We start from the raw sequence: 19,776 nt of genomic DNA, 5'->3' as shown, positions 1-19,776 counted from the left end.
GTAGTGATAGGACAAAATAATAAAATAAATGCAAGATTTTCCCAACAGGATTTTTCAATTTCCCAGCTGTTAAAAGAAAAAACTAGTGCAGAAGACCTACACCACATAAAAATACACAACCAATACAGTCGTCTATTTCTTATCCATGCAGCTCCATAACAGTAATGGCAAGCTAAAAAAAAATAAAAAATAAAAAAAAAAATTTAAAGGTGATCATTCATACATCCATTTTTACAGACTACATCAAAAGCAAAGTTCAAGTACAGAAAACTTCAGAACCCTGAACACAATGTATTCATGAGAGCTTCTTAATATCTCCAATGAAGAAATCAGCAGAAAGGTCAATGCATAAATCAGTCTTAAATAAGACATTTTAGATCAGCAGAGCTCCTGGAGCAGAGATGCACTGTAGTGTTGGTGATCTTGTCAGATTACAATTTATAAGAACACTGCATTGTATTTCCACATGTTACGTATAAGGGATTAAAAAAAAAAGGGCAACAGCTGGGAAAGCATCAAAGAATCACGGCAAAAATAAAAATTAACTCTGTAGCTCAGTGTTGATTCCAAATTTTAGAAGTTAGTTTAGATTAGATTGGATATTAGGAAAAATTTCTTCACAGCTCTAAGCTGATCTGATTGTATATATCTTTGCTTTCAGAACCTCTTTCTCTAGATGGCCCCTTAGCCAAAGGCACTGTGTATGTGGTATCCATTGCCATACTTTATTTTACTGGATTAGCAGTTCCAGCATTTGCTGGGAACATGCCTGTCACCTGTGGGATTCTCAGGAAACTCAGATATAAGGTGTTTAGATATCAGGGTTGAAACAGAAAAGCTACACTGCCAGGAGCCTACAAATGGGCTAAGTGTTCTGGGAGGCCACATCCAATGTTTGAGAGAGGTGTTCTCTCCTTCCAGCCAGGACTCTTAGCCTAAGTTGAAAGAAGGACTTCACGTTTGGTATACTGATATTTTCACATGGCTGGGCCCTTTGTGTACACAGTTGTTCTTCCTGGAAGACAATCCTTTCTCAAGTTTTCACAAAGGCAAAGAAGAATTGCCATTTTCAGGCCAGGTACCTCACCCCCTTGAGGATCCAGGTGCTTACTCCCTTCCTGGACATCTAAAATGAGCCAGATAAACATTTCTCTCCCTATCCTTCACATCCTCAAAAGAGCAGCTCTCCAGCACAATCACTTGTGATTCTGTATGCAGCCGCCACAATAAAACATGTATTCTTAATCAGCTACATTTTATATGCAAAAATAGTCACAACAGATTTGTGTTAAAAAAAACCTCCAAGTTATAGTTTCTCAAGCTCCTTATCATCTTTATGACTGATCTAAACCATTACTACTCCATGCAAACCTTGCTTGCACAATGTGTACACTACAGCAGGCACCCATAGTTTCAAGTCCACAATCAGCTCCTTGAGAACTTCAAGACGAAAGCTAAACAGAACACTGCCATGACCAATACTCTGACAATGACTATGGATGCAAATGCAGAACTTTACTGTGCTGAATTCCTTGCCAAAGCTTCTTGACACCAGCCTAAAAAAACTCAGCTGTGGTAAAACTAAGAGTACCAATTCAGATCAAGTAAACAAATAATAAGATGCAGTGATGAAAAAATGAGTGTAAATCGTCACCTACACTAACGGGAACTGAGGGAGATGCTGTTAAACTGTACGTTCCTAAAACATTTCATTAAGGCATGGTCCAATCCACTGCCAAGGCCACAGAGCAAATGAAAAGGTTAACCTCTATTGCAGTAGGGTGCACCAACCTTGTAACTTCTGGTTTTCTTTCTCCATTCTAAGAAGAAGTATCTGCTGAATAATAGCTTTCTTCCACAACTCACGAAGCTCACGGGGTGTCCGTTTCCTTTCTTCTTTCACTGGCCCAAAGGGGCCATCTTCACACACTGGTTCCAATGGGGATCTGGGTGGAAGTTCTCCCAGTTCGGAGTAATCTTTAAAAGGGAGAAACTGTTGTGAACTACTTAGATTTCATGATCAGGTGAAGGGACACATTTTGAAAGACTGCATATATATACACAAATGTATGTGTGCATGTATCTACTTATATACACACATATACACGTACATATCTAAGAGGTAGCAAGTCTAAGCAAGGTTTACCAAATGACCGTTTCAAGCAGATTTAGAAGCTTCTTTTGGGTAAAAATCATATTGGCCAAAGCCTGGAACATTTTTTTTTCTGGAACCTGATAAAAACACTATACCATACACGAACCATGGCTTACTTATTACAGCTTTACAAGGGAGAACTAAATGGAAAAGGCAAGTTTGAGAAACTGCAAAAATAAAACCTACAGCTGAAATCTGGCATGATTCAAATCAAATATAGCAACCACATAATTTAAAGAATCATTTCTAAACTGCTTAACAAAGAAAACACACACCCTTAGCTACACAAACACACCACCACCTAAGGCCATTCACTGGGATGATTAATAGATCTAAAAGCAAACATGCAGAAAAGGAGACAGGCACCTAAGACATGTTTGCTCTCACTTCTAATTTTTAATCATAACCTAACCTTTTGCACTTTTTCTTTTGGCTTCAGCTGGTATACCACAAAATATATCTTTTTTGTCATGTAGGTAGGGTAATTCTAAGACTGAAAACAGTACAAAAGAAAGTAAACATTAAGTAAATTTCAAGCAAATTTAAAAATCTTTAGGGAAAGGGCAAACGACATAGTTTTCAATCAAGTTTTCAACACAAAGCATAAGTTCTTATACTTTGTGTTCTTAATGGCTGCTGTAGTACCTCTTAATTTTACTGATTTATAAAACTCTGACTGCTCACTAATCTTTGATGTAACTTGTATCTAGAAGAAAAATTACTTGATGCACCACCTTCAAAATGAATGGTCAAAACCACCCATCTCTTCCTACCAAATCCCAGTGGAAAGCTACCACAACAGCACTTCTCCTTCAGCCCAACAGAATGGCTGTGAAACATCTTCCAAAGACAAGCTGACCAGTTATCCATACAAGAAAATGCTTTAAAATTAATGCAACAAAAACCATTCCCCAGATTCTCCAGCCAAGGACAAGTACATCTGTGCATGCAATGTCAAATAGCTCCTGGAGAAGGAGCATTCCTTAAACAACTATTCTGATGGTAGCTCAGAGGTCCATTTCTTTATCATTGCCTTGCACAGTGATAAAGATTTTGAATTAAACACACACATTATCTCATTTCTGCAAATTAACAAAATAGGAAGGTTTTCACCCCTTCAAATTCTGCTCAGAATGCTATGCCATATATTAAGTCACAAGGTTCATACGGAGCTATTCTTTTCTTGTTTCTTCAAAGGCACTCACACAACTGAGCTCAGATGACTAAATAAGAATGGAAACGTTCACAGCTGTTGGCTTCTGTTTTTCTCAGTTTTGCCACTTTCAATCTTTTCCTCTCAAGGAGTCATAGATAAATAGGGTGGCTCCAAATACCACCTATTTCCTTATGCAACATTTATTTGCTTATTACCACAGTTTAATTCAAGAGCTAAAATATGCATATAAAAATGCAACATTTTCAGCTAGCAAAACAAATTAAACCTTTAAAAATGTGGACTCTGGATATAAGTGCAGATACCCACACTTTGGGTATTTACTGCATTTCAGAGAACAGCAAACTGGACAGGAAGAAGAATTAGGTCAAGGACAAACATTTGACACTTTAATGGCCATCACCATTTGCTGCAAAGAGAAGTAGGAAACTCTGACAAATGCATTAAAAAACACAGCTGGTTATGAGAAATATCCATACAATGAAGAAACTATATTATATCCCTTATAAGAAACTGGGATGCATTAATTTATTTTTCTTTTTCTTTACAGGTAAATGGAAAGACTTCTGTGAGCTAAGATCTACAATTATGAAAGAGGTTTAGGTAAATGTCATCAAATAAAGAAGGAACACACACTTGATAATTCTCAACTTGTGTTGACAGCAAAAGGAAAATTATTTTGATTGTTTTTGAGGCATACACTATACTGTCAATAATGTTCTACATATGTTTATGTAGAATGACTACATATAGTCGCTTTCATCCCAATTCTCCTTAGTGAATTTTACATACCATTATAAGGAAAATGCTCTTAGAACCAGCTTCGTTTGCTTGAATAAAACATTAAAGTTAAAAAAATAAGACCACCATCATCAAGAGAATTCCTCTAAGGCTGCATTACATGCACAAAATAACATTGCCATAAGAAAAGAGGAATTAATGAAAACGGTCACCAAACATCAATGCAAAAAGTAAAAAGTATTCTTATTTGGATCACTTTGTCTACTGTACACTAAGTCTATTCAGTTCTTGTTACATTCTCAAAGCATCCAATACAGAATGCACGTATATCTTGGGAGAAACAAATCTCTTCTCAACCTAAACATGGCCTCAGTGGTTTATGGATCTCTTTTAGAGTCAGACTGTATTCTGGTTTTAGGTATGTATATATACACATGTGTTAGAAAATATTAGACTACCTACAGAGACAGTTTAGGGTTACCTACTAGCAAAAGAACCAAACCAAACCAAACAAAAAAATCAAACCAAACCAAAACCCAACAGGCTGGCAAAACAGATGCAAGCAAATGAATTAAACACATTGCATTCCTAGAATGTTCCTGGTTTTAACATACACATTCTACTTTTCCAGTGCAAATTTTGTGGATTGCTTTTCTTGTATCAACTTGACAAAAGATCACCTTCTAATTTATCAGAGATATTACTCACTTATCGTCCTCCACTGACTGTGGCAACACCTGAACCACTGCGAAGCATTAATTACTTAAGACCATGGTCCTTCTTCCACTTAGGCTGAAAATTTCTTGTCCATTACTGACTAACCTGATAAGATCACTTCACTAAAAGAAATTTAACCCACGATGCTTAAGGCTATAAAAGAAAACAGAAAGATTACAAAATTCTATAGGCTGAGCAATTATGATTATCAACCCTACCTCTGATTCCTCTGTAGAAGAGTCCTAGACTTGATCTTGCCTTCCAAATTGCAGCTCCTTTTCTATCTTTTCTTTCCGTCTTACCACTCATGGACATTTGACAGAAAGTCTAAAGTCTACTTTGATAAACTGCAACACATTTACAACTTTCCTTCCCTCCCATCTCCATGCTGGCATGTGGCAGGATGTATAGAAACCAAAATGAACCTGTTTAACTGCTCAGGTGGCCTGTCTAAAGTTTGCAGAGTTGCATCAGCTGTTTGACTGGTAAAGGAGTGGGGGAGGTGGAATGTGCAGGTAAACCCTCAAAGCAAAGTAAAACTCCAGACACAAACCCATGTTTCATGGGTATACAACAAAGTGATGGACAGACATGCCACCGAGCTTCCAGATCGAGATACGAGTAGAAATACTGTAACAAGAAACTGAATATTTCATTATTATGCACAAATGATCTGGAAGGTAGCAGAGAAAGCAAAGATAAATAGTAGAGCCATTCAACTGAACATAACTGGGAGTTCACATCCCACTGACTCACACTGCCATGCGTTTAAATCCAAGTAATGCTCAGCCTTCAAAACTTTAATGAGATTAGTAAGCGTACTTCAGCAGGACCTGAACACTTCAGCACACATGGAAAGACTGCTTCCCTGTTCATCTGCCAACCTCGTCAACTTTTGTTGACTCCTGTTCCACATTTGACCTGTACTCCTTTCAAATATGTTGCTCCTTTCCCTGCAGCTTCCATATAAAATTCTACCTCATATATGATACATCTGCAAGCTACAGAATTTTTGTATTACACAAAATTCTCACATGCAAAGACAACACACAAAACAAAATACAAAGATTATGAAGAAAGTATCACAGTATATTACCAGGCACCACACTAAATAAAGCTTGGTGAATGACTGCAGTACTCATTACACAATATTTGACTGGTAATGATATGAACAGGAAATTTCATTAATTTTAAAAACATTCTTCCAGAAGCACTCAGTCTAACCAACCTCAAATACCAAAACCAAGATAACAAGATTCATCTTTGACTAGAAAATGCACCACTTCATGCAGAAAAAAAGGGCTTGTTTTATTTTTATAGGAAGCTAAAAGGGAGGAGGCTCAAATATAATGCACTATCGCCATCCCAACTACAAGTTGTTTATAGATGGCTCTCTAAATGCAGTGTTTACCAGTCACAACTGCTCTCCAAGGTTAAGAAATCAAGCAAGATATGGCAAGAATGTGGATAGAAGAATTCCGTTAAGCATTTTGTTTTCTGCTTTACACTATTTTTCTTTGTTGCATTTTAAACGTTACAAAATTCAGCTTGGCAAACAAACAAGTGAATCTCCACAGTCATGTAACAGCATCTCATTCCTCTGAATTGCAATTTTTCACTGTCCAACATGTAACTCCAACCCACTGTCCACCTTTGAAACAAATCATCCATTCTAGAACTGACACTGCTGTTTTAAAAATCTTGCTGTCTATGCCACCAACATCCTGCAGCTCATGACAAACATCATCACTTTCCCACCACTTACTTCAGGAACCTGTTCACACCCTCTTTAAATCTAGTACTTGACTTTACCCTGCTGGGAGTTTCTGACAACCTGCAAAACAGTTCTCCCACTATGACAAATTCTGAACAGTCAATATGTGAAAATTGTAGTGAAAATAGTCCACTGCACAGAGATTTGTAGATGCTGAATAGAAGTATGCTGCATTGCAGCGCAAGGTGAAGTTTTGTGATCACTCTGCAGTGATCTAAGTGTGTCCTGCTTCTGAGCAGGGTAAGAGCACTCACCTTCAGCTTCCCTGAATGTGTCCCTCTTTGCCTCCCTGTGCCTGCTCTAGTGTTTGTGTAATACCAGGAGTGGGACTAGAAAACTGATCCAACTGAAAACTAACTACCATTTCTGAGTAAGCTCATACTTCAGCTGGCTTAAAATAACCACCAAGCTGCTCCTTTCCCATTTTAACAATGAAGACAGAGAACTAGGATGTCCTAAACCATTTGCATAGCCACAAAATGTGGATCTTGTTAGAAAGACTCTAGAGGTATGATGATCCGGCTGCAAGTAGGATGGGCAGGTATAAAGGTAAAAATCAAAGAACTGACGAAACACTTTTATTACTTTGAATGTTTTAGACAGTGAGTGGGACATCCAGAGTGACTTTTGTGCACTCATACAGAAAACAGGTAAAAAAAACTTCAGATAAAGAGATTAACAAAAACCTTCTTTCAAAAGAAATATAGAATTGTAACACATCAAATGTGATCCATTTTGCAAGTGACCTGTGCTCCTCTTTGTCTTTCCACTTTGCAGGATACAACACTAATTCTACCCCACAAATAAACAAAAAAGAAAAATACCAGAGGACAAGACACTGAGTATGTCTCAAGGCGGTGGTGTGGCCGTGAGAGAAATGCTTCCCCGCTGTGTTCCACACCACCCACAGCAGCACAACCATTCCATGGGAAGTGGCAAACAGCAGGAGGTGAGGTTGGACATTTGAACTGTAGCTTGCTACAACAGAGCTACCATAATTCAACCCTGCAAACATCCAGCTGCCAGCTGGAAAAAAAATAAAAATCTCCACTGAACATTTCACCTATGCAGAAAATCCTTTCCAGATCTCCAAACTGGAGATCAGCCTCCTCTTCAGGTTCACGAGACATCACCTGGCTGTCCTGCCAGGCAGCAAATTGCATAATGCAAAAAATGCAAAATCATGTGTTTCATTGTAAAGTTATGTACAGAAGCAAGGAAAAATAGCAGGGAAAGGGGAAACTGGTAGCATCCACAAGCAGGAGGTGGCTGAAGGAGGACCTGCACTTGGGTCATCGCTCCCGTAACAACCAAAAGTAACAGTCTCCTAAATCTGAGGCTTTCTGTTGTGCTTGCTCATCTTGCCCAAGTGCAGCTGGACTGAGTCCAGTCTTCAAGTAAGGCAGGAATCTCAACTGTCAAGACAAAAATGGCTTTCTAGTGTATCTATTAGCAATACTTTTTTTTTTTTTTAATATCCTACTGATTTAGAACTGGTTTTCATTTTACTACATTCCTGAACACCTTCTTCCATGTACAATAAACCTCTCCTTTTAAATAATGGTGTCTGCAAAAAAACCAGCATGACCTCTGCCTAGTATACACAATGCAACCACCAAAGCACTGCCAGCAATCATTTCTTTCCAGCTGAGCTTTAGGAAATAAGTTTTAGCTCAAATATCTGGATCCTAAACAAGTAAAGGATCCAGAAGTGCAGGACAGTGGGACTCAAAGTGTTGTCAGCTTCATGTGAGAACTCAGGACACCAGACATTTCCAAAGTTCAGAACCTCATAAGATTAACCTCAAAATTTCAGCCAAAGCTATGTACCAGTTGTCTGGGTTTTGCTTTAAAAAAACCCCAAAATTTTAGTGAATACACCTCATCCTGCTGCGTTAACTACACAGAGTGGCAACGAACACAATCCATTTTGAGATCTATCTCACCACTTGCCTATACAAATCATAAATACGGGGATCTAGATCTTCCTGTGTGTACAAAATTAAAAGTTGGATGTGTGTATGGACTACTGCACCTGAATGGAGAAATTGGTCACTGGAGTCAGTCTATAAAGGGAAACTCATAATGTTCCCTTGTTTCCCTCTCTTTAGTCTTTATATGTTTGCAGAACATGTTATATAACATCATCTTGAAAACCTTTGCCCTCTATTCAACTGGTCTGAAATCGGTCTTTTGGTGATACATCAGCTGTTTGCATAATTTCTGTTTCCAAAGGAAATCAAGATAAAAAGAGCGAGAAAGACTAAAAGTACAGGTAACTTATAAAATCAATAAACTCCAATGTATGTGCTGCTTCTCCTTGGAGAGAGTACCAAAGAAAGAGGAACAAGACGATGAATGATAGTTACATTTAATTTGGAACTACAGAGGTCACTAAGTTAACTGTGGTGGTGAGTCCAAAGTAAGATCATCTGTATAGCAGCTCTCTTAAAGGCTACAAAGGCTGGAACATGAGTAAGTGTTCTTCACTGCCAGAAATGTTCCAGGATGCATGAAAACCCAAACAGAAAACCCCATACTTGTTATAAATAATAATAAAATAAAGTAATAAAGAAAACCTAACTCTGAGTTTTCTCTCCAGGTTCATAAATTGAATATATACATTGGAACAAAAACAGAAAAAGAAAACAACAGTAAAGAAAAAGGCCAGATATTTAAATTGCTCCTTCTATTAATAGTACGTCCTGTTTTCTTTTTGGCCACACTTGTTTCTCCAACTATTCTGCTGATCCAGCTGCAGGTTGTTAAGATTGTATCTTGCAGCTATTATGTCTCAGAGGAAATGCTTTGATAGGCAATTTTTGGTATTTTTTTTTCCTATTTAATATGGGAAAGTTTTGTGGCTTTCAAAAACAAGTGAGACTACTTCCAGTCACAAAAAGATGCATCAAATCAGCAAAATCACTAGCTTCACAGAATGGCTTGAGGTCGATCCCTCACATGCCTTGCAGTATAGGGGAGCATTTAAAGTGTATTTACACAACATGCTCTGGAGATCACTTCATTCTGAAATACACTAAATTTAAGAGGCATCTATGCCCATACACAGCTTCCCCAACATCAGTCAAATTACATTGCAAGCATTACATTAACAACATTTGTGTTATATGCTGTGTCCAGTTAATCAAAGTCTCTCTTTAAGATGCAAGAAGGAGGTAAAGCTTGCAGAGCTCAAGCTGCGAAATTCAAGCTTTAATGAGCCAGAGACCATTATCTACAGACACAAGCTTCTCTGAGGTATTCTTGGCCTCAGCATGTGCTGTAGTACCTGGCTCAGTGAGAAGCATAAAATGTCGCACCTGCACTTTCATGTGAAGCGATTTTTGTCTAGTCTGCGGTTCTTAAGCTTTACAGAATTTCAGGAGATAAATATGAGAACAGTGGATAACTATTGCTCAAGTGGCAAAAGTCACAGAGTGGAGCAGCATACATGTGGTCAAATTCAGTCTGGTATGAAGTACACTTTACAGAACTCAACTGAGGTCGTAAAAGAAATTTAATTCCTTCTGCTAGGCCAGGACTTTTCTAGTCCAGAGTTCTATATTGCAGCATGGCGAGATGAAACAGAAGCCTCACCTTTTCTTCAGAGCAATACTTGGTGATGCTTTTTTTTAAACCCAGAACTCATTAAAACAGTACAAACAAAAATAATTTCTCCTCCAGTTAGTTAATTTGACACAACTTTGAAACTATGTTACATACAAAGCTGAAAACTAAAAGCCTCAACAGCTGATGAGCTTGGCTTGACCAAAGAGTAGGTGGGAAAGTGCAAAGACAGCACAAACAAAGCACCAGGGAAATTTTTCTGCTCAGTAGACAAAATGATCCACACTATCTCCACTGACAACATTCATGGAAGCAAATAAACACAGACTTTACCATCATATCGACTGGGAGAATCACATGCTTTCTGAGGGGTTGCCACTCGCAGGAATATCTGTTGCCTCCATGAATGCCGTCGTGTCCTTACAGGGCTGTCCTCACCAATGGCCTGCTGGCTGTGTTTAGATTCATAGTCACTAAAACAGTGAACACAGAATGGCTTGTGAGTAGTTTGCCTGAATCTGCTATCAACAGTGACACAGTCTTCAGTGAATGTAACAACAGTGACCATCAACTACAGAGTGCAGGGTGCTGTGCACATGCTGGGTCAAGCTCTTTGTGTTAGCTAAGTGAAGCTTGCTTTGTGGCAGCAGATTTATACAAGGCTACAAACATCACACAGGTTCACCAAAAGGGCCTGGCAGCTCTTCTCTAGTTTTAATCAATTCTCAGCTTTCTTTGCAGCAAACCCAATGCATTAAAGACACATACACTATAATGTATTTTTACCACTCTATTTAAATGCCATCAAGAAAATCTAGTAATTATTCATAGGAGGCACAAAGAACTGTTGATACCTTTTATCAGCATATATCAAGGAGCTTTATAAACACCAACCAAACTTGCAACCTTGTGTGAACTGGGTATGTAATATCCACAACACAGACTTGGAGCAAAACTTTTGCCCTTTGTGTTCACAAGTCACCATTTGAAATAGACAACAACCTTTGGAATAATGTTTAGGAACCTTGTATGTTACTCATTTGGTGTAATCTACAAACTACATACAAAGCTTTGTATTCAGAATATTAAACAAAATAGTGAACAGCAATGCTGTTTCCCTATTAAAAATCCCATTAGTAACTTCCAGTTGTTACACCTTTAAACTATTCATTGCTTATTCCATCCTACTTAGGATGAACCACGTATATTCTCTTAACTGAAAACTGCTAATACAATGCTTTGGCAGGAATAATCACTGAAGTGCATAGGTGGAAGTTGCAGGATCATTATAACATCAAAATGGCTAAGTTGTGCAACCATAATGGGAAAGGAGTCTGGTACAGCTCCACCCTTTTGACAGCAATCACATGCAGAATATGTGCAAGGGAACTGTTGCACAAATCACATTTTGCAAGTGCAAGAAGCATTTGAAATAGTTGAAAGAAACTTCTGAAAACAGTTTTACCTGCAGGCTTTAAGAGAGAACCCTACCTTGTGCTCCTAAAGTCAGAGGTGTTATTTTCATCTACAGGAGCCAGAAATTTTAAGAAATTTGGCACAGAAGAAGAAGAATGAAGCTTTTTCCTTAAGGCAGTACGGTAGGAGATGCTGAGAGTGCAGTTGGGAAAAGTATAGTTTAGAATAAAGAAGTATAAATCCACAGAATAAAAATAATACATACTTCTAAGTTTCAAACAAAAAGCAGCTTAATCCTGAAGGCCTGAATATCAAGGAAACCAAAGCCAAAACTGAAACTGCTAATAATGTGCTACTTTGAAATACATATTTGTTTGAGCAAACTAAAATGTTCCAATATAAATAAATGTACTTCAAGTAAAGTTATTATTTTTGCTGTATTCTAAGATACTTAGTGCATGCTTAAGTAAATTCCTTTAATCTAATCAGAACTGATGCCAACTTTATCATTGCACATTTACTTAGATACCAGTTTCAATGACTAAGCTGGGGGGAAAAGGTTAGGAAAAGCTGACACTGATAATCATTGTAGTGGCAAATGAAAACTAAGACTTTGGCAAAAAACATTCTGCGAAGCGTTAACAGACAAGCTTGGAACTTTTAAGTTAAAAGTTGAGCCTTCTGACTGACCATTTAGCACTGTGGCTGTATTTATGCAACAGACAGGAGCACTAATCAAATTTCATCAGCAGACTTCTGGCCAACATAATGTTGCTCTCTTTTAAAATAACAAACAAGAACAAACAAGAGGAATTAGAGATGTGTGCATGTCTACAGGGGTATGATATATGGCTCTTATGAATGGAGTGCTGGAATGGAAGGTTACAGGCTTTTTAGAAAAGACAGGCCTGGCAGGAGAGGAGGGGGAGTTGCTCTTTATGTTAGGGATAGGCTGGAGAGTATGGAACTCTGTCTGGGGACAGGTGAGCAGTCCACAGAGAGTTTGTGGGTCAGGGTTAAAGGGAGTATAGCTATGGGAGACATTACTGTGGGGATCTGTTACAGACCGCCTGATCAAGGAGAACCTGCGGATGAAGCACTCCATAGACAGATAGGAAAAGCCTCACGCTCGCAGGCCCTTGTTCTCATGGGTGACTTCAACCACCCTGACATCTGTTGGAAGGACGGTACGGCCCGGCACAAGCAATCCAGGAGGTTCCTCGATTGTGTAGAAGACAACTTCCTTCTGCAAGTAATAGAGGAGCCAACAAGGAGAGGTGCCATGCTTGACCTCGTGCTTACCAACAGGGAAGGGCTCGTTGGAAATGTGACTCTCCAGGGCAGCCTTGGATGCAGCGATCATGAGATGCTCGAATTTGAGATCCTCAGGAGAGCAAGAAGAGCGTGCAGCAAGCTCACTGCCCTGGACTTCAAGACAGCAGACTTTGGCCTCTTCAGGAACCTGCTTAGGAAGCTTCCATGGGATATAGCCCTAGAGGGCAGGGGGGCCCAAGACTCTTGGTTGATATTCAAGGATCACCTGCTGCAAGCTCAGGAGTGTTGCATCCCAACCAGAAGGAAGTGCAGCAGGAGGGCCAGGAGACCTCCTTGGAGGGATAAGGAGCTCCTGAGGAAAATTCAATTGAAAAAAGAGGCTTATAAAAGGTGGAAGCAAGGACAGGTGGCATGGGAAGAATACAGGGATGTTGTCTGGGAAGTCAGGGACCAGGTTAGGAAAGCTAAGGCCCAGTTAGAATTAAACTTGGCTAGCTGTATTAAGGATAACAGGAAGGGATTCTACAGGTACATAGCAAATAAAAAACAGACTAGGGAGAATGTAGGCCCCCTCAGGAAGCTCTCAGGAGAACTGGCTACACAGGATTTGGAGAAGGCTGAGGTTCTGAATGACTTCTTTGCCTCGGTCTTCACTGCCAAAGGCTCTGACCACACCACCCAAGTCTTGGAAGGCAGATGCAGGGACTGTGAGAATGAAGACCTTGGGCCCACTGTAGGAGAGGAACTGGTTCGAGACCATCTTAAAAATCTGAATGTGCACAAGTGCATGGGTCCTGATGAAATCCATCCACGGGTCCTGAAGGAGCTGGCGAATGAAGTTGCGAAGCCGCTGGCCATCATATTTGAAAAGTCATGGCAGTCAGGTGAAGTTCCCAACAACCAAAAAAAGGGAAATATAACTCCCATTTCCAAGAAGGAGAAAATGGATGACCCGGGGAATTACAGACCAGTCAGTCTCACCTCTGTGCCAGGCAAAATCTTGGAGCAGATTCTCCTGGATGGCATGCTAAGGCACATGAAAATCAACAAGGTGCTTGGTGACAGCCAGCATGGCTTCACTAAGGGGAAATCCTGCCTGGCCAATTTGGTGGCCTTCTATGATGGGGCTACAGAACTGATGGACAGCAATAGAGCAGTTGATGTCATCTACCTGGACTTGTGCAAAGCGTTCGACACTGTCCCACACGACATCCTTGTCCCTAAATTGGAGACATCAATCTGATAGATGGACTACTCGGTGGATAAAGAACTGGCTGGATGGCCACACACAAAGTGTTGTGGTCAATGGCTCAATGTCCGGCTGGAGACCAGTAATGAGCGGCGTCCCTCAGGGATCGGTGTTGGGACCGGTCTTGTTTAACATCTTCGTTGCTGACAGGGACAGTGGGATTGAGTGCGCCCTCAGCAAGTTTGCTGATGACACCAAGCTGTGTGGTTCGGTTCATATGCTGGAGGTAAGGAATGCCATACAGAGGGACCTTGACACACTTGTGAGGTGGGCTGATGCCAACCTCATGAGGTTTAACCATGCCGAGTGCAAGGTCCTACACCTGGGCCAGAGCAATCCCAGGCACAGCTACAGGTTGGGCAGAGAAGAGATTCAGAGCAGCCCTGCAGAGAAGGACTTGGGGGTGTTGGTTGATGAGAAAATGAACATGAGCCGGCAGTGTGCGCTCGCAGCCCAGAAAGCCAACCGTATCCTGGGCTGCATCAAAAGAAGCGTGACCAGCAGGTCGAAGGAGGTGATCCTGCCCCGCTACTCTGCTCTCGTGAGACCTCACCTGGAGTACTGTGTGCAGTTCTGGTGTCCTCAACATAAAAAGGACATGGAACTGTTGGAACAAGTCCAGAGAAGGGCCATGAGGATGATCAGGGGACTGGAGCACCTCCCTTATGAAGACAGGCTGAGGAAGTTGGGGCTGTTCAGCCTGGGGAAGAGAAGGCTGCATGGAGACCTCATAGCAGCCTTCTAGTATCTGAAGGGGGGCTATAAGGATGCTGGGGAGGGACTCTTCATTAGGGACTGTAGTGATAGGACGAGGGGTAATGGGTTCAAACTTAAACAGGGGAAGTTTAGATTGGATATAAGGAGGAAATTCTTTCCTGTTCGGGTGGTGAGGCACTGGAATAGGTTGCCCAGGGAGGTTGTGAATGCTCCATCCCTGGCAGTGTTCAAGACCAGGTTGGACGAGGCCTTGGGTGATATGGTTTAGTGTGAGGTGTCCCTGCCCATGACAGGGGGGTTGGAACTAGATGATCTTAAGGTCCTTTCCAACCCTAACTATTCTATGATTCTGTGAACAAGCCCCCAGCATGCTCAGAGAATGCCAACAGATGGAAGTGAGAGCAATTCAGATAATGAACAGGCTTTGCAGGGAATTAAAAGATATAATATTATTTGGCTAATGATACTACAAGACCTTTTCTCAGAAGAGTTGCCTAAGGAAGTTGTGAATGCTCCATCCCTGGCAGTGTTCAAGGCCAGGTTGGACAGAGCCTTGGGTGACATGGTTTAGTGTGAGATGTCCCTGTTCATGGCAGGGGGGTTGGAACTAGATGATCTTAAGGTCCTTTCCAACCCTAACTATTCTATGATTCTATGTGAGTAGGAAAATTTACTCCTGAAAAACTAAGTTTAAAAAAGAACTGCTTCTGATAATCCACAAATTATATATCTGGATGGCATTTAGCACTGTCTCCTGAAGATGTGAGGGGGATGGAGATCCCCTGAGATAAGCACTATGAAGTGAAGCTGTTCTTTAGCAGATGGCATTGAGCATGAAGGAGATAAGGTTGTAGCACAGTGTGCCCTGCAAAGAGGTTTTGCTTAAAATCATATTGTAAATCCATCACAATTACACGGTAATTTCACTTACAGAATACAATCAACTTAGGTAGTTTGACTTTATTGACTTAAACTCATTAACCCATTTGATAATCCCTATAAATGTCCATTTTCAGTCTTGTTTCTTAAAGGTTTGATATGGTATACCCTTAAATGACAGGGAAAGGGAAGAAGTTGCTACTCTGCATGCAGAATCATTACCAAATCTACTTGGAAAAATCTGCTTTTGAGAGTTTAATCTTCAGGATTCAAGTAAGTCTTATTAAAATGAAGAGTAAAGTAAACTCATTTCCTACACCATACTTCTGAGGTGAAGCTAAATTAAAGAGATGCTAGTTCACAAATATACCTGAAGGAACTAGGGAAACAAGGTTCTCAATTCAGTATTTTCTCACGGTCAGAAGAATCAACACTTTGGGAAGACAGGAAACCTTCACCTGAGAGAACAAAACCAAACAATAAGCAACAGCAATAAAAATTGCCTGCCAATGGTCAATGACTGTTAACAGCACTTCCAAGGACATTTGGTCTCATTAGCCTTTTGAGCTAAAATAAACAGTTTTAGCTCAAGGGATTTAAGAAAGAGTTGCATGGTTAAGATTTTCAGGGAAATGATGGGTTTCCCTGAAACCCATTTCCTACAAGTAGTAGGGAGCTACTTGTTCCAGATTTTCAGGGAAATGATGGGTTAATGTCCTTTGCTCAACATTCTCTATGCGTAAAGAATTTCTAAGAAAGGAGACACAGAAAAGTATTATTTGATATTGCTCAAAGTAACCAAAACAAATACATAAGCTGGTTGTTGGGGTTTTTTGATTGGTTATTCTTGGGTTTGGGTTTTGGGGGAAGTGTTTTTCTGTTTGTGATTTTTGGTTGTGGGTTTTCTTTGTATCAGCTCTCCACAGTCCTACTTCTTGCCCCAGTTATTTAACTTTGCCAATATGTCCTTAATGTCAGGCACAAAAGAGTAGTAATATGTTTGTGTGTTATCATGAACAAAACAGAACAGAACAGAACCAAATGATTCAGGAAGGACAAAGTGAGCTGAATCACAGGTTCTTGGCAACTTATTCCTCACACAATTTAAGTAGTGCTGCTGTCTGCTGCATAACAAGTTTCTTTAGAGCCAGTTTTTCCAAAGCAAGTTATGTGTCCATGTGTCTGAAAGAATTTCATTTATTAAACAAAAAAATTACATGGGTAGCAGCTCTACATTCAGTAGTGGAGCAGTTAGTCCCCTCTCTCATAAAAACCTACGACCTTTGGTCTATATTAAATTATTTACACTATAGCTTCACATTTATGACATGGTACAACAAACACTTCCCCAGACTATGCTAGCTAGCTCACCTCTTTTGCGCAAAATGCCCACTTTGTTCTCCGCTTGAATTATGCCTTAGATATTTAAAGAAGTTGGGTGAAGAGGCCGAAGGGTTAAGACGAGTTAGAGTAGGAGAACGTGCAAGTTGACCAGAAGAACTTTTAGATTCACCAACAGATGCGTTCAAACTGTATAGTGGGATTCCAACCAGTGATGGAGTTGAGGTAGCACAAAGAACAAAACAAAGAAAGAAAGGAAAAAGGGGGAAAAGGGAAGAAAAAAAAATAAAAAGGGAAATCACTTCTCTAATCTTTGAAAGAGACCTGGCATATACAAATGAGCCAGTTCCTATGTTTTTCATAGTTAATGCAGTAAGTGTAAGAGGCTGAACATTTTAACCGAATCAGCAAAGTCCCACATACACACTTACAGGCTTCAGCAAGGCATTTCAGCATATGACTGTATTTAAACTCCCCAAAACCTGTCACTGACACACCCCTTTCTTCTCCCTCATATGCACTTCCTCTTGGTTTCTATGATAAAGCCAGGCATATGATCAAGAGCTCTAATGGATGAGAAGTGAAATGCTACATGAAGAAGTGAATTCACTTACACTTTGGAAACAATTTAAGAATTGAGGTAAGCTATTCAAAAACACTTATAAAATGTACAAGACTCGTTAAAAGTCTGTAATTCCAGTGATTTTTGAGAACTTTAAGTATACTTTTCTTCTAAGTTTTCCATTTCCTCTGGTTCTATACATTTGCTAGAAAGGAAAGCAGTGGTGATTTCTTTTTGCTTTATGTGAGGGAGCATGTACACTCTGTGTTACTAAAAATTACACGATCAAACCCAAATAAAAGTAACCAAGGAAATTAAAAATGTACTTAATTTCTAGCTGCATTCCTACAGTACAATAAGAATTGATTGAGCAAGCAGCTACAAACATCAGGGCAACTCTCAACAAACACTACAGGTCTTAAATTGCACTACAAAAAACTTCTAGTATTTTAGAATTAAAAAGGTTCAAAGAAGGGACAAAAAGGCAGCCCAGGTCATGTTTCATGTCAAATACTATAATTCTCCTTTTTTCACTGTCATCACCTATTGTAGGCATGTTTTTTTACTGCCCCACCTCCTGCAGAGAAAAAATGAGCTGGAATACATACAGATTTCCTACTGTCTAACTTGTGTAAACAAGAATCTTGGCAGGCAAACAGAAGCCTACAGACCGAGTGTTTCCATAGTAATTGGGAAAAGCCAGATACAGGGAGCAAAGAAAACTGCCATGAAGTTAAGAGGAGACTTTAGAGATGCGGAGGCAGGCTTTTGAAGGAGGACAGTTTGAAGAATATTAGCATGAAGGCAAGCAGTAACTTGGTTTTATGACTAAAGTCTACATAGGCTTGTTGAAAAGTTAGACAGGAGCCTCACCTCCATCAAGAATTAGGTAATTTATGTCAGTTTTTGTATTATTGTGAAGTCACACATGAATTCACCAACTAGTAAGGTTTTCAGGATCACAAATGCTACCAGAGTTTTCTCTACAGACAATAAGTAGCATTTCTTTATGCTGCTTGCAGAGCTAAACAACCAACATTAAGGAATATTGCTTGAAAAAAATATAATAAAACCCCATAGGAGCAATCCTATGTTGTGCTTACACTTATACTGTGGAACTACATGTTATGTTTTCTCTCCCCTGAGGAGTACACAGGGCTAAAAGTGTTTTTAAAGAGAATACCTACAAACCTCCAGCGTGTGACACACTGCTGTGATGTATTTCTTATCCATTAAGAGGACATACCTGGTATGCAATTATCATCCCAAAATATGTCCTCAACAAACAAAATCATAGCCTGCTTTTAGTAAGTCTTACTTTCTTTTGTGAGGAGTCTCTGTGCTCACTGAGTGATACCTCATAAGTTTCCTCTGGGGAACAGACGGTGATGTTTCAACAGGTACCAGAGATTCCTGGCTTTCTGTTGGCAAATGACTCAGTGTGTTTGCCCGCCTCCGAAAGCTTTGCTGAGGTAACTGCTCAATTGGGGAATCATCTGCATCGCTGGAGAGATCACCCACTGATCCGCTGGTCTTGACAGTGTTTTCTGTAGGAAGCGCAGGAAGTCTGTCTTTCTCCTTTTCACACAATGGTGCTTCCTAGCAGTGCAAGACATAAGGTTATCAATCTTATCAAGAGTTATCAATCTTTGAGGTTGCAGTCTCATATCATTATTCACATCCCAGAGATCTGCTTTAAACTTGCATGTTTTATCATGATAGCCTAAAGAAAGAATCTTTGATGGTTTATGTCTTTGTCATTAATTATTTAGGTCAAAAATCACAGTCTCCATTTTACAGAGGAAAAGTTATTTTGAGAGTGTATTTTACAGTATGTCAAATACAGCTCAAGAAATGGGGTCAGAACAGTACAGAAGAGTCAGATTTGGGTAACAGTGACAGCAATGAAAAGGGTGATGTTTCAGAGTACTATAGAGATTGCACCCCATCTGAGAATATAACAGTCCTATGACCAGATGCCTGTTTCAGTCCAAAACCATGCATTTTTCTTCATTCACCACCTCATGTGTTTCTTGCAGAGCTGGCCATTCTTTCAAAAACATAAGCAGTAAGAATAGATTCTTGACTACCTGAAGTCAGGAGTCCATAGGTGATGAGGCACTAGAGAAAAATCAACAGCTGTATCCAAACCTGCAGGGTACTAGGCTGTCCCCATGGAAGAAGACTGTCTTCTTCTATGCTGCTTGTT

The 19,776-nt window shown here is 39.9% G+C and overlaps 1 protein-coding gene across 4 annotated transcripts in view; it reads right to left on the bottom strand.

Moving 5' to 3' along the window:
* Window positions 1–19,067, bottom strand: part of LOC134175986 (TBC1 domain family member 1-like) — a 38,469-nt gene extending 19,402 nt beyond the window's left edge. The window contains exons 1-5 of one of the 4 annotated variants that reach the window (XM_062642503.1): window positions 18,925–19,058; window positions 17,036–17,164; window positions 11,620–11,736; window positions 10,462–10,601; window positions 1,792–1,977 (exon numbers count right to left, since the gene is read on the bottom strand). In XM_062642503.1, coding sequence (XP_062498487.1) covers window positions 1,792–1,977; window positions 10,462–10,601; window positions 11,620–11,736; window positions 17,036–17,164; window positions 18,925–18,929 — 577 coding nt within the window. In that variant the 5' untranslated portion in view covers window positions 18,930–19,058. Of the gene's footprint in view, window positions 1–1,791; window positions 1,978–10,461; window positions 10,602–11,619; window positions 11,737–17,035; window positions 17,165–18,885 lie in introns of all 4 variants that reach the window. The other 3 variants (XM_062642504.1, XM_062642505.1, XM_062642506.1) reach the window with 3 other exon arrangements.
* Between the last annotated feature and the right edge of the window lie 709 nt (window positions 19,068–19,776).

The sequence above is a fragment of the Pezoporus occidentalis genome, unplaced genomic scaffold (genome assembly GCF_034315485.1).
Source record: "Pezoporus occidentalis ecotype Australia unplaced genomic scaffold, CSIRO_AGI_Poc_V1 ctg71, whole genome shotgun sequence".
Classification (NCBI taxonomy): Eukaryota; Metazoa; Chordata; class Aves; order Psittaciformes; family Psittacidae; genus Pezoporus; species Pezoporus occidentalis.
This window is presented reverse-complemented; position numbering and strand designations above follow the sequence as displayed.